We start from the raw sequence: 24,648 nt of genomic DNA on the forward strand, positions 1-24,648 counted from the left end.
AGTTAAATGAAAGGGTTCAGATGAATGATTAATGAGCTTCAGCATTTACTTACTTTATTAGCAATTGTAAATCAGAAACTATAATATTTGTAAAAATCAAATCAACATCTTTTCACAGTGCTGGAAAAGCCACTGAAAGGATAACACAATACAGTTAAATGTTAACATGTAGAGCACAAAGATGTAATGCAACATTTTTAAGGTTCCTGTGGCACTTTTCTACGTGGCTTGGAAACACTCGTACATAAGAATACCTTATATTACAATATATTTTTACACAGCAATGTTGACGGAGTACATTCAAACACACTGTATGGATTTGCATTGCCCAACAAAATACGTAAACAGTCACAATTCTTATGAACATCTAAAAAAGGAAAAGTGCACATAATGTCTTGCTGTGCTTCTTCTGGGGCAGTCAAACATTATTGTTCAGAAATTAATCTTTAACAATGTGGATGTCAAATTTAAGGCATTATTGAATGGCAGCACCCTACAAGCATAAAAAATAAATAAAAAATTAAAAATGCATGGTTTCAGTGTTTTTTCACGTTCCCAACACATAATTTATAGGGGATTAATGCACATATTAATAACCCCCCCCCCCCCCCCCCCCCCCCAATTTGTGCAGTGAAAACCTGGTCGACTCTCATGCTGTTGTAATATTCTCAAATGAAGGAATGTATTATGTAAAGTGCATTACATTTTTCCAAGGTTTACTGCTGTACGTACCATTTAGATGACACCTGACAGACACTCGACTGAGAGAGAGCAGGAAGGTGTTTTCATTGTTACTAACGTGTGTGGTGTATAATACAGTGCACATGTATTGACATTAGCATTTGTTTGGTAAAGCTAATTTCGGCATGTAATTGTATTGATAATATTGTACTAAGAAGCCTGACATTTTTTCAATCTTGCAGTTCATTTTTTCCCCCTTTTGTAATGTGGCATTTAGATGCTCACCAAACTGACAGTTTTGTGTTACATGACTCATTGAACATTTGACTTATTTTTCCCTTCTAGTCAATAAATAAGGAGATTAACAGATAAATTCTAAGCACAGGTCTTTTCTACACAATTTTTATTTCAGGCCACTGTGTATGACAGACCACAATTTTTAAACCGTCACAAAAGCCGGAGAACAGTGTGAATGCAACTACACCTGATGGTTCAGATTTGGGTATATCAAAATTTGGAGAAGGTCCTCAGTGAGACAGGAAGCATACTCTTTGTATTCCATAGCATCTACGAGCACTGCTACAATGAGTTTTGTTCATGTCCTACTTTCTTAACCCAACAAAACAAGGAAAGGATGGCCTAACACAAGGGTCGGGAACCTTTTAGACAGAGCCAAAACCCAACATATTTTAAAATGTGATTCCACAAGAGCCATACAGTGTGTGTTTATGTGTATGTATGTACAGTGGTGTGAAAAAGTATCTGAACCTTTTGGAATTTCTCACATTTCTGCATAAAAGCACCATTAAATGTGATCTGATCTTTGTCAAAATCACACAGATGAAAAAACTGTGTCTGCTTTAACTAAAACATCCCAAACATTTATAGGTTTTCACATTTTAATGAGGATAACATTCAAACAATGACAGAAGGGGGAAACATAGTAAGTAAGTGAACTCTCTGCCAAAGGAGATTTAAAGAGCAATTGAAACCAATTTTTACCAAACAATTTAACTCAGGTGTGTGCCCAATCACTGATGAGTGGTTTAAAGCTGCCCTGCCCACTATAAAACACACACCAAGTAAGAATTGTCTTGATGAGAAGCATTGCCTGAAGTGCATCATGGCTCAGTCAAAAGAGCTGTCTGAAGACCTGCTATCAAGGATTGTTGATTTGTATAAAGCTGGGAAAGGATACAAAACCATCTCTAAAATTCTGGATGTTTATCAATCGACAGTCAGGGAAGTTGTCTACAAATGGAGAGAGTTTGGCACTGTTGCCTCTCTCGCAAGGAGTGGGCTTCCACCAAAGATGATGCCAAGAGTTCACCGCAGAATAGACCTGCTATCAAGGATTGTTGGTTTGTATAAAGCTGGGAAAGGATACAAAACCATCTCTAAAATTCTGGATGTTCATCAATCGACAGTCATAGAAGTTGTCTACAAATGGAGAGAGTTTGGCACTGTTGCCTCTCTCCCAAGGAGTGGCCATTCACCAAAGATGATGCCAAGAGTTCAGCGCAGAATACTCAGAGAGGTAACAAAGAACCCTAGAGTGTCTGCTAAAGACTTACAGAAATCACTGGCACAGTCCAATATCTATGTGCACACATCAACTATATGTAAAACTGTGGCCAAGAATGGTGTTCATGGGAGGACTCCATAGAAGAAGCCACTGCCGTCTAAAAAAAACATTGTTGCTCGTTTAATGTTCGCAAAAAGGCACATGGACACTCCACAGATGTTTTGGCAAAATATTTTGTGGATTGATGAAACCAAGGTTGAATTATTTGGGAGTAACACACAATGTCATGTGTGGAGGAAAAATGGAACAGCTCACCAACATCAACACCTCATTCCCACTGTGAAGCATGGTGGAGGGAGCATCATTTTTTCGGCCTGTTTTGCTGACTCGGGGCCTGGACAACTTGCAATCATTAACGGAAGAATGAATTCAAAAGTTTATTAGGATGTTTTGCAGGAAAACTTGAAGCCGTCTGTCAGACAGTTGAAGCTAACTGTCAGACAGTTAAAGCTAAAAAGGGATGGATGCTGCAACATGACAATGTTCCAAACACAGAAATAAATCAACTTCAGAATGGTTTCTAAAGAACAAAATACATGTTCTGGAGTGGCCAAGTACAAGTCCAGACTTGAACCCCATTAAGATGCTGTGGCATGACCTAAAGACACCGGTTCATGCCAGACATCCCAGGAATCTGATTAAACTACAAAGGTTTTTTAGAGAAGAATGGGCCAAGATTAGTCCTGATCGATGTTTTCAACCTTCTGTGATTGTTTGCATACTATCCTCATTAAAATATGAAAACCTATAAATGTTTGGGGGGTTTTAGTTAAAGCAGACAAGTTTTTTTCATCTGTGTGATTTTGAAAAAGATCAGGTTACATTTGATGGCGATTTTATGCAGAAATGTGAGAAATTCCAAAAGGTTCAGGTTTTTCATACCGCTGTATATAAACACACACTGTATATTATATGTTCTTTTGCCAGCTTGTCAGAGTCCGTTTTGTAAGCACTGTTTCTTTCATGAAGGCTTCTGAATGCATTACACGGGAGGCGGAGGGTGGTCAGGCTCTGCTTTTACAAGCAGTTGCAGAGTTGCGAATGAAATAAATCTTGAGAAAACGACAAATAAAGTCTAACATCGTTATTTGGGTTGTTACAATTGTTGCGCAGTTGTGCACTCACCACAAGGAAAATAACAAATAGAAACATGGTGTGGTGCCGCGTATATTTCCTGGAATAGGAAACCACAATCGGGGACGACCAGGGGGACGTGTGCATAACAGTGGCCGAGACAGGCGAAGCCTTTCTGGGCGGTCGTTTCGTGAAGCTCGCTCTCCTGGAAGTGGCGAAAATTTGACAGTCCAAGAAGTCAGAAAAGTGAAGCACATGTGTGACTTGGGGTAACACGCGGTTCCCTTTTGTGGTTTAATTTTCCCCGATGTATTTTTTATATACTCCAGTTTGCTCGGTAATGAGTCGGGCGGGGCAGACCCTGCCGCTGGCTGAGTGGTAAATCAAAGGGCAACTGAAGAGCTTTTCGGATTTCGTTCTTACTCGGTTGAATTGTATTAAATCCATCATTCGCTGTCTCAAAAAGTCACATTAAAAATAAATAAATAAATAATTGACCGCATAGTTTTTGAGTTATGGCCATAGCAACACCATAGCAATGAGGGACGCGCTGCCCTGCCGACCGCTACCTGATGACATAGCTTCCAGGGAGCATCGCCACCACTCTGAACACGGAAATATAGCACCACGCTATCCTCGCCATATATCGCAAACATTTTCTGGGTTTTACTCGCGAGATTTGTCATGCCATCTCGATGTGAAGCGATGATTTGCTCACAGGAAGACTCGAGACTCTATGGGTGGTCCAAAAAAACTTCTCCTGCAAAGGTTTGGACCGTTTTTGTGAGCATGCATACAGGTCCCCAATCGGCTCATTGTTTTCATCATTTCAGCGACGACAGCTTTGAAAACCTACAACAATGCAACCTTGGTTTTACAAAGACGTAAGTAGACCCTCTGATTCTAAAATTTGATGCACTTCTGTTGATAAACGAGGGGGACTCCTACTACCTGTTTGTTGAAGTGCTACATTTTTTTTGTTGCTGTTGCCCTGTCATAAGTAGATAGGTTTGCTGACAGGTCTACTCATGTGATTTTATTACTATATCAATAGGTATTATGTAAGTTCAAATGTCCCTAGCACCAAATAGGTCCTTGGCTCGTTGTTTTTTGGCCTGTCTCAGGGTAAATATAAAGCCTCAAAAATCAATAACATATCATTCATTTGGCCACATTTGGGCTAGCTTTACCATATTTAGATCAGTAGGAGCTGTCCCATTACCTAATATCCAGTTTTAGCTATGTGGAGAGCATGGAAAAATATACAACCATGTAATCGCATTCTCTCAAATAAAAAAATAACGATGCTGGATTTAGGCTTACCACTCACTCTCCCGTTCGTGAAGTGTCGAGCTGTCAATTGGCGTCATGACGACATCTGCTGTGTCAAGTAAATCGCCGTCATCTGACGCCTCAGGTTCAAACATGTAGGGATTAATTGTAGTTCATCTTTCCTGGGAGCCTTTGCCATCGGTAGCATCACGAAAGAGTGATCCTGGATGGTTACCTTTGGTGGAAATATCACTGACATCGTTGTTGCTGCTATGCTAGCTGTGGATAGTCTTCTATGTTGCATCGGGAAATCTACGTCACACTTCCGGGTTTGCGAAGGGACTATTAACGGAGTGCAAAAAAACTAAAAAAACGCAAATTATCCTTGCAATTATGTGTTGATAATTTCATGGTTGTTTTGACGAACTCTTCCAAAGTTTATATTTGTAAAATTACACCAAAATCCGGAAAGGTCTTCAGTTGCCCTTTAACACACGAGGCGATCTTGCATATCTCCGCATGACCTGACTTGAAGCATATTATTTAGACGCACATTTGAAGTGTCCATGATTAATGTGCGAATGCGCCATCAGCTTATCATAGCTGGTTCATATCAAACAAGCCGGCGGGTTGGCAGAGAGCCATATGCGCTCATCAAAAGAGCCATATATGGCTCGTGAGACATAGGTTCCCGACCCCTGGGCTAACATACAAACTTTCATCTGGTGCAAATTCCTTTTTGAATCTAACCCTCATTTAGCTGTTGTTGTTGGGCTACAACATTAATTCGGATGTGATACATCACTGTGTAAAGCAAGGATGAGGAACCTATGATTGATAGGCAATATACGTCCTGTGTGAGCATTTGATCTGACCTTTCTTTCTAAAACAACTACACCCTCAGAGTAAATGCATTAAAAAAGAAACATAATTGCTCATATTGCCTGAATGAAAACATGTTTGATCATCGCATTCATATACTGTATATATTGTTTAGTAAATCTAGTTTGGCCCTTTAAGGACTTGGCCCCTGACACAAAAAAGGGTTCCCAAGCTCTGTTATAAAGTTACAGGATAAGGTCAGTGTTTTGGAATATGTTGTTGTATAGCTACATTTGGTGTGGGTCTGTCAGTCCAGCTGGCCATTTTGACAGCCTTTCAAATAGAGCTCGTCTTGAGACAGGTGTCCGTCAAAGCCGTCCAGATAGAGGAGGTTACCACCACCTCCCCCGCCCCCGAGGAAGGTGCCTACGGCGCGGCCCTGCCGAGCGTGGCCCACGGCATCACTAAAAACTTTGTTGATCTGCTCTTCGGAGGGCATCCACCAATCTGGGTTGGAGGCACAGTGCATGCGGATGAACTCTGATAAAAATAGTTGAAAAGAAAGGCTTTATTTTGGTATGTATTATGTTTAGTATGTGCCCAAAAGCGATCACAATTGAAGACAATAGACATCAAATTCATTTCAACTCCCAGTTTTATAGCAAAGTATTGTACCTCTGAGGCAGCTGACTTTGATGGGGTTGAGTGGTCGTCTCTCTAGGCCCTGTTCCCTCAAATGAACCGAGCGCTTGCGTTTGCCCAGGCCACATGAGAACTTCAGCTCGTCGGTGGTGAAGACGAAGCGGATCAAGTAACGCAGTAGCCGTCGACCGTCTTTCTTGGAAGAGTTGACCGCTTCATCCCACTGCTTATTGGTGATGAAGAGAGGGTAGTTTTCCAACAGCTGCTTGCTTCCCTGTACAGAAGATACGGTATATTACCTTAACATAGCTAGAGTTCAAAGTCTCGCTGCTTATTTTCTTAAAATGCTACTACATCAGCACTTCCAATTTTGGTAATGCTGGAAGTGTGCTGCCACATTTCCACGTTGCCGATGGACCTTCTCACACTAGGCTTGCGCTTATGTGAAAAAGCTTTAAGTGGTGTAACCCACCAGATAAACAAAGGAAGCTGAGGCATTTTTGTTTTTGTCAATGATGACGATAATAAAAACATATTTTAATGATGACTAATTTTTTTAAGACTATTTCGAGACGATAACTTGCCAAAAACTTGTTTTGGGAGACTAAATCATAAAAAAACGAATACCGGTTTTCCTCTGACGAGAAGAGAATGAGACAAAAAATTGCCACAATTTCCGTCATATGTTCACAATGTGTGACATTTTCTTATTGTATGTGTAGTCAGTCAGCCTGAATCGTAGCTGTGTTTGGTTGTGTCCCTCATGTGATGTGCTGCCCCCCCACTCACCAGTGTCCTCTCCAGGCCTGCTTATTTTGAAACACATGGTAATATTTACTTTCTTATCTTTCCAAGAGAGAATATCTAATGTTGTGTTCGCCTTTAAAGGTCTGCTCTCTGCTGTGCTGTTTGTGTTAGCATTAGCATCAACTTAAATGTGGTGAGCGTCCTCTTAAACTCTCAGAGAACTTTTTTTTTTTTTTTTTTTTTACACACAGAGTTCATGGTGTCCAGGTGGATATAATGAATTGAAGATAATGTACTGTTTTCATGCTGAGTGTGTATTATCATCACAAAGTTGGCACTGTCCTTGTAGATGCTGCAAAATGTGCTCATCTGTCAACGTTCATTCGAAATTGTTGGAATCCTTTATTTATTTTTGGCCTAAAACTTTTGAATTTTACAGACCAAAACAATGTGAGTAATTTTCGACTAAAATTAGATTAAATTTGTCTGAGATTTTGTCAACGAAAACAAACACATTTTGAAATGACTAAAATCTGACTACTCCAAAAGACAAAAACTAAGATGAAAATTAAAAGGGCTGCCAAAACCAACACTGAGCTGAGGTAAGATAGAAAATCAATGAGAGACAAAATCGGCCATCACCAACGCTAGCATTTCGAGTACCCTGAAAAAAAGGAATCAATTGGGAACTGGACCAGGCCAAGTTTTTCAAATTTCACACTCTGGCCAAATTAATTATCAACCGATCTTCAAATTTAAGGGATTTTAATTCTTTGTCAAAATCAGGATCCCTTTCTGACTTCTAAAACATGATGGAGTCTGGTCAAGGTTTACCAAGAGTATTTTCTAATATGTTAAAACAAAGTTAAGTACAGATTAAACAAAAATCACTAACCTCAAAGACTGTCTGCTGTTCTTCCTCCTGCAAAGATAAAACACAAAATTTCACTTTAGCACACACTACCACAAAAACACACAAGCTATAAAACATTGACTAAGCTTTTAACCTCACCTCAGTGAGTGGCTCCTCTGGTATGGGTGGCACTAGTTGGTTGTGAAACTCGACGACATTCTTGAAGTATTCAAGAACATTTTGACAGGGTACTATGCAAAGGTGACAGTGAGAGAGAGACAAGCTCAGTCACTAGACATAGTTTAGTGGTCCTGTTTTGAATACAAGTTTTTCTATGGTTGACAAATATATTTAAGAATGGTTGCACAATCATCTCATTGTCCCTAAAAGTGAAAATTTAGAGCCATAATAAGATATTTTCAGATATATATAATATATATATAATCAGATATACCTGGGACGGCTTCCAGCTTGTTGCGGAGCTCCTCGTTCTCCTGCTGCAGCGACAGAACTTCTTGCTCCAGCTCCAAGCAACGCGGGCAGCAGCTCTCTTCCTCTTCCTCATCTTCTGGCAGCGTGGACGAAGGGTGTCCATATGAGTCGGACGGCGTCGGAGAGCCCCAGCCCACTAGGGTGCGCCTCGGCGGTGAGACCTCAGAACCGGGATCCGCCGAGCGGCAGCGCTCATCATCTGAGCCCAAAACCGGACAAGGTTGTTGCTTCTGCCCTGAGAGCAGATAGTTATGCAGGGAGTCTGTGAAAATGCGCAGAACAGCCGAGGTCTTTTGTTGGTTCAAATGGCTTTGTTGCGCTTCCTCCTCTAGCTCAATGGACGATGAGGAGGAGCTCTCCTCGGGCTTGGAGCAACGACTGGTGCCAGAACCGTCCTCAGTCTTGATCGTGGAGGGGAAGGATGACGAGGGTTCGAGCAGCCGTCCGTTGTTAAGTAGGCTGAGGACTCGACTGCACTCCTTGGCAAAGGCGTCCAAGATGAGTCGGTTCTCTGAACAATTGAAAAATAACACAAAGGATTAACCTAGAGTTTGCAATATTTACTCAGATTGTTGCAAGGTTTTGACATACGAGTGCAGAGTCTTTTGAGGCAAGGTTTCAACCAGTTAGTCTGGAGTCTGATAAAGTATAACGATTATTTTCTCCCACAGAGCATTAAACCTGTCTAACCTCCATGGAAAGAACTGCTTTTGAAATATGGCTTCCCAGTGTGGCCCAAAACTAGATTTTCTGCTTTTGTCCAGCCTAGGGCTTAAATTAAATAAGGGGGTTGGTGGGTGGCGCGGGGGGTATTTGAGATTTTCCAAACCGATTTCTTCCTAGGCGAGATTTCGATCTGATTTACGATTTTCTTCAAATCAAGCTTCAGTGCAAAACTTATAAAGTCATAGTTTGCAACATACTAGTATTATGAAGTTACGTCATACCATGAAAACATATGCTATGATTATGGTTTTTTTTGTTTTTTGTTTTTTTGTTTTTTTATTACCTGTCCTGTTCAGCTGCTTAGACACAGAGAATAAGAATCTGAGTATCCTTTGGTCTGAACTAGAGATGTCCCGATCCGATATTTGGATCGGATCGGACGCCGATATGGGCAAAAAAATGCGCATCGGTATCAGATCGGAACACGGAAAAATATTCCGATCCAGTTTTTTTTTTTAAGTCCGGTCCGGGTTTTCCAGCGCACCGATTTACATAATCCATTTCAGTTTTTGCTTCGGTTTCCCTAAAATCCGGTCCGCATTTTACGCCACACCTTCAACACACTACATTTACATTACCGTCTCCCAATTTACCGAGAGACTTTATCGGTAAAAATGTCAGCTGTGCGGGATCATTTCACCTTAAAGGACGACAAAGACGAAGAGGCAGAGAGCAACATATGCCACAATAAAGTCAAGCATAGTGGTAAAGCTGTAAGAAGTTTTAATACAACCAACCTAATCAAGCATTTAGCGAAATACCACCACAAACAATATGAGGAGTATGTTAAGAAAACCGAGGACAAAAAGAAAGGTCCTATGCAACTAACACTGGCAGAAACTTTTGCTATGCGTGACAAACTGGCACTCGACAGTCCCAAAGCCCAGGGAATAACAAGAGTCATTGCCGAAGAATTCATTCTGGATGACGAGCCATTATCTCACGTGAGTAAAGACGCACCATCCAACTCGCGATTCGGCCATGGAAGATTCGAGAACGATTCACAAACATCCAAATTCCGATTATTGAAATATGTCAAGTAAAGCGGAACTAATACACAGCGCGGTCTTGGGGACTCAATGAGAAACTGACCGTATTGCGTCCCGAAAGTAAACATAACTTGTCTTAGACCCGGGTAATGCCAATGCTCAACTCACGGCTTTAGCTCAACTCATGCCGCTGGATAAAAAACACAAGAATACCTGACTGCTGCTGACAGCCGCTACAAACTACGTCAACGTCGTTTTACTGGAGATAATAGATATCATATGTATATAGAACCAGATGCTACACGACAGACTCGACTGCGTTAGCAACATTGAAGTATTGAAAACCCGATGCATTAGTAAACAGTCGCCATCTTAAAGCAGAAGACTTCCCTAGTAGGCTGTTGTGAACCTTCCAAGCGAACTTAATTAACTTTTTATCTAAAATACTCCTAAGTCGGCAAAATCTTGACTTGAATCTATCTTCAAAACAGTTTTAAAACTTTCACATGTCGAAAGTAGACAAAAGGGAAATTATGGAATAACGGGAGCAATTTTAACAACTTTAACAGTTGATTCGCAAAATTAAATGAATGAATGTAGTTTAAAGCTGCTGATACAGAATGGGGACTTGAGTATTTTATTTACTGTTTTAAAATGTTAACTTGATACTGAAATAGTCGTTTATTTAAACCTGAGAGGCTTTTTATATAATTTTTGTAACTAATGCACGAAACATTAAAAGCATCCAATAGCTTGGGGGATTTGTGGGATTTTCCACAGAGGTTGTTCGTGTGTTTTGCTTTTTTAAGACAGTTTACAATATTATTTGCACGTTTTACTGACTGCCTATGCCATTTCTGTTTGTTATTTATAATGTTTTGTGTTTGTCATTGAATAAACAGGTCAGTTTCTTGTTACCAATCGTTGTGTGTTATTCAAACTCACCTAATTCAGCTGGCTAGTTGTTATCAAGAGTACTAAAACCTTTGTCAACATGAGTCTGACAACTAAGTAAGGAGGGTAAATAACTAACACATGCTCAGATAGGTCGGTATCGGTATCGGCCAGTATTGGTATCGGATCGGAAGTGCAAAACAATATCGGTATCGGATCGGAAGTGCAAAAACCTGGATCAGGACATCCCTAGTCTGAACAGTCCTAGTGTATCACATGGGAGTTTAATATACTCCCATCGTTGTTGTCGTTGGGGGACAGGAAGGAAAGAAGCAGACAGAAGAGGAGAAGAACAAACAACAACAAGAAATACATTGTTACACGCCTATGCTGCCTATGAACATACCGGTGCTATCGTTACCTATTTATGTGTTCTATGTTGTAAATGCAAGAACAATTTTCAGTTTCTTTATCATTGATTTCAAAAATATTTCATATCAAAATATATTTCACCAAATATGCTTGTTTATTGTAAATAATGCATCCACACACAGAGAAACACACATTATATATATACAGTGGGGAGAACAAGTATTTGATACACTGCCAATGGGAGAACCCATTGGCAGTGTATCAAATACTTGTTCTCCCCACTGTATCTATCAACGAATCCAGTAGGGGCACTGAGCAGGGCATAAATTATTTCTTCCAGTTGGGTCCTTGTGCATGACCCTTAGCGCTGCAGCCTAACTATCTCATACGATGAGTGAATGGAACTGAGAGACATACCGGCTCAGACGTCGCCCAGGTTAACAAGGTCTGCCCCAGGTGCTGACCACAACAGGACACGACACTATGGTGAGAAATGGGCTACTTAAACACGCAAAAGATGCCAATGGACACAGGATGCGAACAAGGCACTGATGGAATGCTAATACTCTAGTAACCCTCGTGAGCAGGGCTACATGAAGAGAATGTGGGACATATGGATACTTTGATACCACAGTCTACGTTGACACCGAAACTGCTAGTAGCTTAGTGTTCCAACATACGCAAACGGCAACTGCTATCAAAGCTAGAGATTGAGGAGGTAAGAAGGGGGAGTTGATGCGAACCCCCCCACCCCCAAGAGAAATTACCAAGCCCCAGTGACAGAGGAGCTGTATAAGAGAGTAACTGACCTAAGAGATAATATATCAGCCATAAGAGCCTGTCAACCCTGACACCGACTAGCAAGAATGAGTGAAGTACAACCAAAAAGTCTCCTAGCTAATGCAAATGGAGCAATAAGAATGGTCACGATTGCGACAATAACTGAAACCAATAAGCCTTTATACAGTACAGCCATACTTATGCTGGAGATGCTCGGTAAGCATAGTAATAACATGAAGATCAATAAGGACGCACAATGGCGGAGAAGGTTGGAAGCCAAAATCAAGGTAACACAGAGTGAAGTAAGCTACTTGTCAGAACAAAAGGGATAGACATGAGGTACAGTTAGATGCCTATACCTGGGGCTCTGGAAACTGCCAAACAAAAACTCCATGCCTTGGCTGCAAGACTGAGGAGATAGACAAGAGAAATATAAGCCAGGAAAATAAAACAACTGTTCTCCACTAACCCAGCTATTCTCAGTGGCAGGGAAATACTCCAAGAAGCAACCCACCAAGGCTGGAGACTGAACAATCATCACATAATCACATAACATTGAAGCACAGTGTTTAAAAGACCTAAGAGCAAACCCCAGCACCTCCCCTGACCAAGGCCCAGTAGACAGTGTCTACTAGACACACACATTGAAGTTCCGCTCTGAGATCCCCAATTTGGCCAAATTTCAAAACTGTCCGATATGCATGTGTGATACATCATTGGAAAGCTTAAAATCTCAATTTTCTGTGGGAAGAAAAATTTTAAACAGGAGGGCATTTAAAAATAAATAAATAAATAAATAAATAAACAGCAAAACCATATCTGGAGTTGAGAGCACGCGAGAGCAGAATTACAGACGCCATGACTTTAAGGAGATATTATCGCGTACTTGCCTTGTTTCAATCCAAAAATTCCATGTTGCATGTATCACCGAGTGTCAAGACACAGCTGTGAATTGCCACAGCTGGATTTTTGGTGGATTTTATGGGTGAAACACGGTAATATAACAAGGGTCGCGATGCAGAAATCGCAGACATCCAGGTGAGGTCGAGATTTTCTTCTTCATATATTTACCCTTTTAAACTTTTTTTTTTCACTTTTCTTTGTTTGGATCGATTATTTATCATCTAACATATCGGAGAAAATGCGACAGTAACAAAAAAAATAAATACAATTAAGCAATAGTTATGAGGTAGATATCCATGACTTTTTTTACAGACGCTATGTTTTTTCATTGTGACGTAATTTGTTTAAAAGTTTAAAATATGCGCGCGAATAATCTTTTAAAGTCGTTTTTTAAAACGAAATATTAGACATCAATTAATGATTCTAAACTAAAAATGACAGACATTTTGAATAATAAATATAATTAATAATGTTCGTTCTATGGCTGGGTTGAAACAAAAGCAGTAGTGCAACGTCTGTAAACGGAGGTTTCCAGGGTAAAACGTACAAATTGAAATTAGTTAAGGGGCTTAATGCGCCATGAATCTGCTATGGCAGCATATACAGTATACATATTGTTCTATCAAACACAACAGTTGTTTTGGCTTAAAATACAGCAGTTTCTTTTAAAGAGGAGTGCAAGAGTAGAAACTGCATTTCTAGTCTTGTCTGTGTCTTGTCCACCATATATATAAATACACACATACATATACAGTAATACTGCATATATAAATATTATTTTTTTCTCCTTGCAATTGTATAAACCTGAATTCATTTGGTTGATAAAGAGACTTCATAAATCAAATCTTTCTGTGTAACATCAATGTAAATATCCAAAGGTACATCTGCCAATTAACAAACAAAAAATATGCCAATAAAAAAAGGATTTTGCTCTGTGTGTGCAACTGTGGCCACCGCTGACTGACGGTAGGACCCTGGAAGGACCCCGCTGTAGCTTGAAGGCAGGCTGCCTCGGGAAGCTTCAGGCTTGCCTTTTTTGTAAATATTGCAAGATTTTATTAATCTTGCATGACAGAATATGCAAGGTTGCTTCACCCATTTAAGGTGTTTACCGAGTGATCTTTTCACTCTAAATGGAACATGTAGCATTAGCGTACCATTCACGTTAGCATTAGCTTTAGCATAGTGAGCATCCTCTTCAACTCTCACTTGTTTACATCTCGTCGTGACATCCTAATGGGTTTAATTATTTGAAAATAATGAACTGTTCTTTCTGAGTGTTTATAATAGGGTGACCAAACGCCCTCTTTTGCTCGGACAAGTCCTACTTTCACGTAGTATCCTTGTCGTCCGGGCGGGTTTTATAAATTCATAAAAATGTCCGGTTTTTATGATTTTTCATGGGACCAATTTGAAGAGAATCCCTCCGGCCGCTGAGTGGCAGCAGTTGACATGGATCCTACTAGAAGGAAGGGAAGGAGTAGTTCTTCTTGTTTTTGTTGGCAGTTTACCCCTATCATGAGGCATTACCGCCATCTAGTGGGTTGACGATTTGGCCACAACGCCTGCCCAGTTGTTAAGTTTTTTACGATAAATACGTATATAACGGCAACTATTGACTTGTATTCGGAGCTTTGACTGTAAAATCCTGTTTGGTGTCGCATCGTTGCGCTGCCGATTATTGTATGATGATTGATGATGAACTTTTATAGCAAAGTTTGATTTTTGCCTCAGTTAACTATCAGTAAGCTAAACCACGCTAGGCATTATGGGAAACGTAGTTTTGAACTGCTACGTTTGGAAACATGCTTGTTGAATAGTTTGTCAGTTTTTTTCGGTTATTGTTTGAGTGCAATCTAGAACATTGAATGAGAATATCAATTGAATGGGAATAACAATTTGTCAAGGACAATTGTCGCTATAGTAATTTATAAAATGTTTAGTTGGCACATAGCCTACTGTGTGTATGTTTTTTGACTGGACTACATTTCCATGGGTTTGCATTATATATATATATATATATATATAAATATATATATATATATATATACACATATTAGTCATTATTTTTTTTAGTTTTTTCAAAATGCATTTTTCCATCCAGAGTGAAATATATGAAAGTAATATAGGCATCTTTGAGTGAACTTCGAGTGAAATTCAAGTATCTTGAGGCTGGGATGAGTGTCCTCTTTTTTGGAAATCAAAATATCGTCACCCTAGTTTATAATCATAGAAAGAAGTGCTGCATTCGTTGGTTTGGTAGCACTACACTGAATAATCCTTTAAGTTTCAGATCATCATTGTAAATTTGAAGCTGTTGAAGCTTTTAGTTTTTCTTAATTGCCTTTATAATCCACATGCTTAAAAAAAAGGTATCTCATCCTCAAATATCGGCTTACAAAATCAGCTTTGGACATCTGCAATCAGCTGAAATTTTTTTTTTTAGATATCGGTATCAGCATTTGAAAATCCCATACCGGTTGACCTCTATTCTATAGTGTGGATTATATGGAAGATATGTTTTTCATGTTAAGCATTTAGCTTACAAACAACGCTGTTCACGAGAAACAGGCTTATTAATATTTTAAATTCACACAGAATCAGAATTCAGAATCCATTCAACCCTGCAAAGATAACAGAATAAATGCTTTGACCGACACTGTCAGAGGTATTCATTTACCATTGTTTATTACAATGGTGCTAGAACTGATTGTGGAACTGAACAGTAATAATATTCTAGCATTTGAGTCCAGGCACGTCTCCTACATACATACACAATCACTCAAATGTGTCTATCAGTCTGGCACAGATGTGTCACGGTTATTAATATGCGCGTTGTCTGGTGCAACAGCGGAGATGTGGCTGATATCATCCATCCCCTGCTCCCTCCCTCCCTCCTTCCCGCCTTTCTGCTTCCCTCGCCACTTCTGTGGCACAGCGAGCTGAGTAGCCTCATAAAATGTCATTAAAAGCAACACACTCGGCCGTGGAGAATTTATGAGGCCCATTTGTTTTAATCACAACACTTAGAGAAGGTCCTTTTTATATGCATGCATTCAGCGTTATTGTGTGCTTCTTTTCATCAAGTTTATTTCCTGTCATCAAGGGAACATTTAGCATATCATTAGAGAGGATGAGTGGCATCTTCTACTTGTTGACAAAATTCAGGATATATAGTTTGGTTTTACCTCGTCAGTAACGCAGCGGAACATTTAAATCTGAACAAAGATGTTAAGATGCAGAATCAAAATGTTTGCTACTAATATTTTAGGGTTAAAACCATTGTCAGAGATGTTCGAGATTACAAAACACTTCAGATTGATTTCTTCTGTGCGTCTGTTTATCTTTCTCTTTGGAATTACATAAACCAGCTGGTACAGCAGACACACATTCAAAATAACAATATAATCTACCAAAGCCAGGAAAATGGATGCTTCTTCATCTAGCATCACTCCTATGCCTACATTATCTGTAACTACATGCTTTAGGTAAGAAAAACTACAATATCTTCTTCATAGCCTCTGCTACCTGAAATATATTCCAGCAAGTCATCACCAGTGCACGGGAAGTGGGGTGCTGAGGGTGCTGCAGCATAGCATTCCCTGGTGTTGGGGAGGGGGAAATTTTTTTTTGGGGTAGATTTTTGTTGTTGTTAAGAATAGATAAAACATATTGAAACAATAGTGTATTTAACTTTATGGATTAAATAATTATGTTGAAAAAAATTTATTTTATTTTTTTTTGTAACTCCATCTGACACCTTGCTTGTTCCCGGGTCACGCTGAATAAGGTGCAGAAAACTAAACTGTTGACAGAGGAAGTGCCAACATGGCTAAAAACGAATTAGCATTTTTTTGTTAACAAAAACAACTAAATTTTCTAAAATTCAATTTGAGGTCGAAAATGAAGATGTTTGTCCTTTGGTGTCTTCAAATAGGTAAGACATGCTTGCATTGTAACCATATTATTGTTTCTTCATTTGTTGTTGCTGTTAAGCTGCCGACGTGCAGAGCGCTGTTGGGTATTCACGTGCAATTTATTTGAGCACTGTAAAAAGGGGGTGTTAAACCGAGGCCTATTGGCCATTTTAGTTTTCAAATGTGTTCGTGCATCATTGCACCACTTAGCTGCGGGGATTTGCATTATAATACTTGAGGTCCAATAGAACGCTGTCTTTGTAGTAGCTTAGTAGTAGTACGTACACTATCCGGCATGCGTGTGTACTGCCATTGTGCACGCCTTGTATGGAGAAAATGCGTGAGCATTACAAATTTGGACTGAAACAGCCATTTTTGGATGGGAAAAAACTAAAAAAAGATCCTCAGCACCCCCAGCTGTGAGTGACTTCCAGTGGCCCTGGTCATCACAGGGGTTTTCCACAAAGCAACAACAAGGCACTCTAAATTGGCCACCACGGCAGACTATCCACAGAGAAGATGCAATAGGATTTTTAATAATTTATCTCATCCAGATATACATATTGAAGACATTAAATATTACTAATTTACATGCAGTAATTCTAAGTACAGTATATTTAATTTGTAAGTTACTAAACAAATGTGAACTTTGCTGAAAGTATATAACACCTCCACTATCAGGTTGACACCTCAGATGTACTCACAAAGTGCATAACTCTAAAACTGAGCTGTACCAGAGTTTACCACGAGAGCCTGGCTTCAAAACAGAGAAATCTTCAATAGAGCCTGATTTTAGGAAGGTAGATGTGTCCTTAGTTCCAATAAAAATTATAAAAAAAATTTAAAAAACAGTTACTTTGGTATGTATTTTAAAGTGATCCTCTAACTTAAATACATGTAGGCTCTAATAAACCACAATAGTTCTCTTGTACTAAAATATGTTGTTAGAAACACATAAAATGTTAAATCAATGGCAATATTTTATAATATTTAGTCCATATTTTGACCGTTAGTTGGCGCCATGGTTTGCGGGCTCGCAGTGATGACGTAATTGGGATCTTTCCAAATGTGTAGCGTGTTCAACAATTGCTTATTGCTGCCTAAACTCGCGAAGTAAAATGCCACGATGTGCTGCTTTTGGATGCAATTTCCAGTCAAATGGAAACAAGGGGAGTGAAGTGAGTGGTCAAGGTGGAATTATTATTTTTAGTGAATAAATGTGCATAAGTGGAAGCTTCTCCCCCTTTTTGGTCCCTGTATGCACGTATCCTACCCACCATGCCTTACAACTGGCACCCGAACATTTTTCCTGGATCCTCAGTCAAGTAGGGGATGAGTCTATTTTCTGGATCCGACGGTCCCACCGCGTCTGCAATATTGGTTTCGGATCTGTCCATTTTTTTGATTCGTTGGTCCCACAGCGGCTTTCCGGATCAGTCTATTTTGTGGAATCAACGGCCTGATCGCGGCTGCGACACTGCTGTGGGATCGGTCTAATTCCTGGATCTTCGAATGAGTAAAAAAAAGCGGATTTGGATTACTATTGCTATCTTTTTTGTTGACTATTCTTCGTGGGAGTTTTCCCCAAATCATACTAAATAATTAAAGCACTATAGCACGCTACAGTGACGACAGTGACTCTGACGTGGACCTTACAACAATGTTGGAGTTCGTCAGGGAACGCGTGTTTGCGTACTGCTGAGCTCCCGAGTGAAGAGTGGTCAAGGTGGAAATATTATTTTTTGTGAATAAATGTGCATAAGTGGAAGCTTCTCCCCTTTTTGGTACTTTTATACACGTATCCTAGCTACCACGCGTTACAATGTACAAGACATGGATTACACAAGGTGTGATCTTAGGCCTGTACTGTATGTAAAGCACACGACAGCTCTGGATGCTAACAATCTACATAACTATATGGGGATAAGTTTGAAAACGCAATATGCTTACCTTGAATATCTGCTAATAAAACCGGAGTTCCCAACAGCATACACTCTCGCTCCCACCTGGAGTTCCCAACAGCACTCTCTCGCTCTGTTGCCATTGAGGAGACTCACTTGCAGCGAGTGCATCACCAGGTTTGCCCAACTTTTGTCTTATCAGGTATTTGCTGCACGCATTTTTCCCTGAAGCTCGTCTTGTGAACGACCGACAGTGCTGTCCTGCTCTTCACTTTTCAGATCTGGTTCAAAAAGGAAGGTTAGAACTGACGACATGTTGGGAAAGCTAACGAGTGACACGCTGGAATTTCGGCAATGGGCCCTGTGATGTCACGCACTGCGACGCAACAAAAATGGCGACCTATCACTTAAAATAATTTTACAAACTTTATTAAAACAAAAACATTAAGAGAGGTTTTAATATCAAATTATTATAACTCATACTAACATTTATCTTTTAAGAATTACTTGTCTTAAAAATAGAGGATCCTTTAAAATAAATAAATAATTAAAAATATATATATATTTCAATCAAAACAAACATTTCAACCAATACAAAAAAAAAATACTTCAGACTTAAAAAATTGCTTTTGAACCCTCTTTTGGATTGAATTTTTTCAATTTGATTGTAGTAATCTTTTTTTGTGTTTGTCGTTTTTGTATCCATATTATTGAGTAGGTTATTTGTGTTTAAATTATTAAAGGGGAACTGAAGAGCTTTTCGGATTTCGGTGTAATTTTACGAATATAAACTTTGGACGACTTCGTCAAAACTCCGCATCACTTGTGTCATCATCTAACTCAACCCACCTCACTCTTGATTTCGAGAAATTGCGTAGCGACTGACTTTTTTCGTCGTGTTGAGTGTTTCAGCCACTTTATCTTTAGTGTTTGACATCCTGAAAAAAAACACAATAGGATGAAAATATAGAATGAAATCCTAATTTTGATTTAATCATTCATTTTTAATAATAATTTCTCAATCTCCGAAATTTTCAAGTCTTATTGGCGATCAAATAATAATGCTCCAGACAAAGCAGCATCTATTTGGCGCGATCGTTCAAATCGTTCGATCAAATTGGCAGACCTCGGTGTTGATGCTGTAGTACAGTAGTCATTGTTTTGTTGAGATGTATTTGGTGCATCAGGGCCTGGCAGCTGGATTGTTCGCACTGCATTAGCCTTCAGACGGAGCCTAGTAATGAATAACAATGGAATATAGGGCATCATAGGCTAGTAGGCTTTATATTTACCCCAAAAATAAATATCAAATTCACATGAATAGACGACCTGTCAGCTAACCTATCTACTTATGACAGGCCAGCGACAACAACAAAAGAAAAAAACATGTCCCACTTCAACGAACAGGCAGTAGGATTTGCCCTTGTATAACAACAGAATTGCATCAAATTTTAGAATTATAAAAGCCAGTAAGGGTCTACTTACGTCTTTGTAAACCAAGGTTATATTGTTGTAGGTTTTCAAAGCTGTCGTCCCTGAAATGATGAAAACAAAGAGCTGATCGAGGAGCCGTGGAGCTGTACGCATGCTCACAAAACCAATCCATATCTTTGTAGAAGTTTATTCTGGCCACTCATAGTCTCGAGCCTTCCTGTGAGCAATTCATCGCTACACATCGAGATGCTACGACGAATCTTGTGAGTAAAACCCAGAAAATGTTTGCAGTATATGGCAAGGATAGCGTGGTGCTATACTTTCGTATTAGAGTGCTGGAGGGGTCCTCAGGAATTGACGTCATCAGGTAGCGGCCGTCAGCAACGCGTGTCCCTCGTTGCTGAGGTGTTGCTATGGCAGTAACTAAAAACTTACGCGGTCAATTATTCTTTTTTTTTTCTTTTTAATATAAGTTTTGAGAGAGCGAATGATGCATTTAATACAATTTAACTTACTAAAACGCTCAAGAACGAAATCCGAAAAACTTTTCAGCTGCCCTTTAAATCCCCAAAAAGTTGCTATAATCAAAACAGCTTTTTCAATTAAAGAAAAAAAGAATCAAAAAAAGCATTTTCAATCAAAGAAAAAACCCCAACCCCAACTCTAACCCCCTCCCATCATTCAAAGTCTATTTTTAATTGAAAACATTTTTTCAGTTTGAAGTGGGTTTTTTTTGTTTTGTTTTGTTTTTTGATTGGATTGAAAAAAATTTGGTCTTTCTTTTTTGATTAAATCATTTTGACACAAACCTTGCACTTCTCCAATGGGCAAACATGTATTGTCTGCCCATTGGGGAATTGTATTGTCATGATTGACAAGTGTCTACACCAAAAACGTTTTTCCGAAAAGCAAGTCATGGGCGCCACTTGCCAGCCCAGCAAGCCGTGTAGCAGTGATGAACTAAGTTAGAAAGCCTAATGTCTAAATATGTATCAATCAAACTTTGCAAATAACATACCACCAATTGTTTCCATACTATTTTATCTACTTACTCCACCGTTGCTCACTGGCGTGCCTGTTCTGTTTACAGCAGTGTTGTCTTAGATTTAAAAAATGCAATCATTGTGTGACTACAAATCATAGGTCTTAGTGTGTAACATGCAAGCAGAGCTTTGAAAATGAATTAGTTCAACGTGTTAACCGTCGGTGCTAAATATTTATGTTAATTTGACGAACACACAATTGCTCAAAAGCTCATGCTCTTCGGATTTGTTGACTTCCAACATTGACCATCGACTGAACACACTCAAGCGTTCGGATTAAACACCCCATATATGGTCATCACAAATGCCAGTTGAAGGGAATAGTTTCTCGTATTAACCGAGCGACTCTTTGTATTACTTTAACACACTTAATATAAAATAAATAGGACTTACATAGTTTAAGGAAAACAAGCAGAATGTAGGGCATAAGAGATATAGGAAACCTTCCTATTATGGATGCCCAACGTGTGCGTCATGCAACTGACTGAGCAAGATTGACGCTGACATGGCAAGACATCTACAAGCCCACGTCTGCACCACCAAGTCTCGCAATCAGTTCTCCCGGACAGTCCAGAACAAATGGCAGGACGTCCTGTCCCAACTCAAGCAATACCGGAGAACGCCAGATATCCAACTGATAACACGACTGATAAGACTCCAAGAGCCCCTTTGACGCTGAGGTGGCAAAATCCACAACTTTCGTTGCCCTGACAACAGTAACTCCCGAATCCTCCTGTCTAATCCACAAACAGACAATAATCCTAAACAACGCCCAAGCACACCATTCTTCTGCCCTCAGGCTGCCCCTCGAGAGCCTTCAAAAAGACTGAATGTTTAACTAATCGTTGTCATTTTTCTCGGGAACCTTTTGCTGACTTGTGATATGGTGACCTTGGAACGAGTCTGCCTCCTCGCCTGAGTCCATTTCTGTTTCGCCTTGCTGTTTGATAGCTGTCGACCTGAATAAATTGTCAGCTTGTGCTTCGAAGCCTTTTTCCAGCTCTCAAAATGGAGTCAGTACAAGGGGACGCCTTTTGGCCGGGTTGTCGGGGTCTCGCCGGCCCGGGTCTTTGGATCTGCGCCAGTGTGGTTCCAGTGATTCGGCTGGCGTGATTCCGACAATCTAGCTAAAAGGTCAGATTCCTTCACAGTTAACACTGGGTGACGTCACCAATGTATTGTCAGTTCTTTTTTTAACAGTCAACGGATCAACCCTACTTTTACTGTAGAAGTTGTTATATTTGTTTTTAAATAAAGTCAAATGTAATTTTTCTTTTCAATAATAAGTTGTCCTCAGATGCACTTTAGAGGGCCAGTTGTCGGTTCAACCTTCATATTACGCCACAAACAAACAAAAAAACTAACACGGTAGAGCTCTAAAAATTATTACTCCATAGTTCTCGGGCTGCACATTTTCAACATTGTATATATTTCTGAAATAACTAGGTGCAGGGTCCTTTTACGTTCCAATGCATGAGGTGCATGATACTACAACCTACATTTCTTTTCTTTATCTCTTGTGGGTGAAGATTTTGTGAAATGGGATGAAGTCGTAACACAAATTAAATGTACTGCAAATCTTTGGGCTATTATATAGCACACATGTTGTATGCTGGTTTGGTATAAAAGTGAATGCTCCTACAAGACTGCCAAACATCAATAAGACAACTGTGATCTGCCAAATGTGATAAAGCGATTAAAATGTGATTAAGGGATGAGATTTCTCATGTTTAATTTAACAGCAGCGAGGATTAGGTTCATCGCTTTCATCTCAGAGTTGGTCTGTCTTGGACGCACCCTCCCATCCTTCCTGGGCACAGACACCCCTCTGTAAATCCACCACTACAAGCAGCCTGAGCAGGAACAATGTCTTCCAATAGGAGAATGTCAGGGCTACACACAGAATGTGCACAAAATGCAATCCAGTATCATTTTGCACTGTGAAGATCCAATCATGGCTACTCTCATTATAACTGAACATCAATCACATCTAACGAGATGAAATGAAACAATCATGACGCTTGAGGGAAGCAAAGAAGAGATGTTGCCATTTCCATTCTTTGCAGTCACGTTTAGTGATAACTGTGTCCACTTGTATTTAAGTCAGGACATGAAAAAAGTGTCTTAATATTTTAATGGAATATAAAATGTGGCATTATAAAAGCGAGTAACATGTCGAATAGCTTGAACTCAAAAGTTGTAAATGCACCTGAAGTGATCCCAAAGGTGCAGTCTGGCGATTCTTGCTTCTGTCGTACAGCGGAGTGTGTGGACTCTGCCACGCCGATGATGGCGCGCCGTTGTCGGGTGTCAAAAGCGACGCCGCCCGTTACCTCCGCGGAGGTGGATGTCGGGACCCTGGAACTGGGCCTGCCCTCGGCGGGGAACCTCTGATGGTGGTAGCGGTGGTTTAGCTGGCGTTGCATCTGGAAAGGGAAAGGCTGGCCAGGGTGGAACGTAAAGTGTCGAGCCTCTACGTCAGTAAATAGCGAAGGCTCGATCGAGGCGAAGCGGTCGAGACGCGACTTGCAGTGCAAAATCCTGCCTGGGTCACTCCGGCTCATCTTGGCGGCGGATGGGCCTTGGTCGGCGGGCAGCGTGTCCCCCTCCATCCCTGCCTTGCAGCCAGGTGGGTCCAGGTATGGAGCGTGTGCGACGGCTATGTCAGTCACTGTCTCGCCGGTTCGCAAGCGGCAGGGAGGGTGCTTTGGTATTGATGGGCTACTATTCACTGACGTGCAGCCTCTCCAATCCCTAGGCGGGAGGTCCGTGCCGAGACTGGTCCGGTAGGAGGGCGGCTGGTTGGTGGTGAGGGGGAAACAGGCGGGACTTGCCTCCTTTGTAGCCCATGTCACCACATTCACGCGGACTAAATCTTTGGCAATTTTTATCTGAATATTTAACTGAGATTCGTATTAGATATTTCAGACGAACGAGGAGAATTTAATCATTTGAAGCGTACCTCTGTAATGACTAGTTACTAATTTCGCTGAGTATACCGTGAGCAAAAGTTGGTAAACACCGCAAGGGGGCGCCATTGTCATAGGCTTCACTCAAAAATCTATCTGCTATTGGAATTAGTACACCAAAGTGAAAAATATGTCACAAATTATTCTTACACCGGTGACTTTATAGTTGAACGTTAATTTGCCCCTCCCAGTCAAAATAAATTGGAAGTCGAGCGCCACCAATGAGTTGAATGAGTGTCTTGTAAGGTTTACAAAAAAATTGTAATTCTTGCATTAAAGGATTTTATGGATTGTGAGTGGCAGGCAAGTAGTTAATGAATAAAAAAAAATAATTTAAAAAAAATTACAGTGTTGTTGGGGCCATAATCAAACTATTTGGTTTTATTATTTTATAATTAATTTGTTTATTAACACTTTATTAGTTTATATATGTATCTAGAAGGAATACATGATTAATGGTATAACCTATGTAATAATAACTGATGATATCTAAGATTTCTTAGATTACCGAAAACAGTCGCTAGTATTTCCCCCCCCCATTTTTTTTTTAAG

At 40.0% G+C, this 24,648-nt stretch overlaps 1 protein-coding gene across 1 annotated transcript; it reads right to left on the bottom strand.

Annotated features, from left to right (window-relative positions):
* Positions 1 to 633: 633 nt before the first annotated feature.
* Positions 634 to 23,865, bottom strand: LOC130924603 (BEN domain-containing protein 4). Its single transcript, XM_057851271.1, has 6 exons — positions 23,337 to 23,865; positions 8,131 to 8,679; positions 7,836 to 7,927; positions 7,719 to 7,745; positions 6,110 to 6,350; positions 634 to 5,974 (listed from the first exon to the last, which is right to left on the bottom strand). Exons 1-6 carry the CDS (start codon positions 23,737 to 23,739, stop codon positions 5,742 to 5,744), a joined length of 1,545 nt encoding a protein of 514 aa, XP_057707254.1. The 5' UTR covers positions 23,740 to 23,865; the 3' UTR covers positions 634 to 5,741.
* Between the last annotated feature and the right edge of the window lie 783 nt (positions 23,866 to 24,648).

Source organism: Corythoichthys intestinalis, chromosome 11 (genome assembly GCF_030265065.1).
Source record: "Corythoichthys intestinalis isolate RoL2023-P3 chromosome 11, ASM3026506v1, whole genome shotgun sequence".
Lineage (NCBI taxonomy): Eukaryota > Metazoa > Chordata > Actinopteri > Syngnathiformes > Syngnathidae > Corythoichthys > Corythoichthys intestinalis.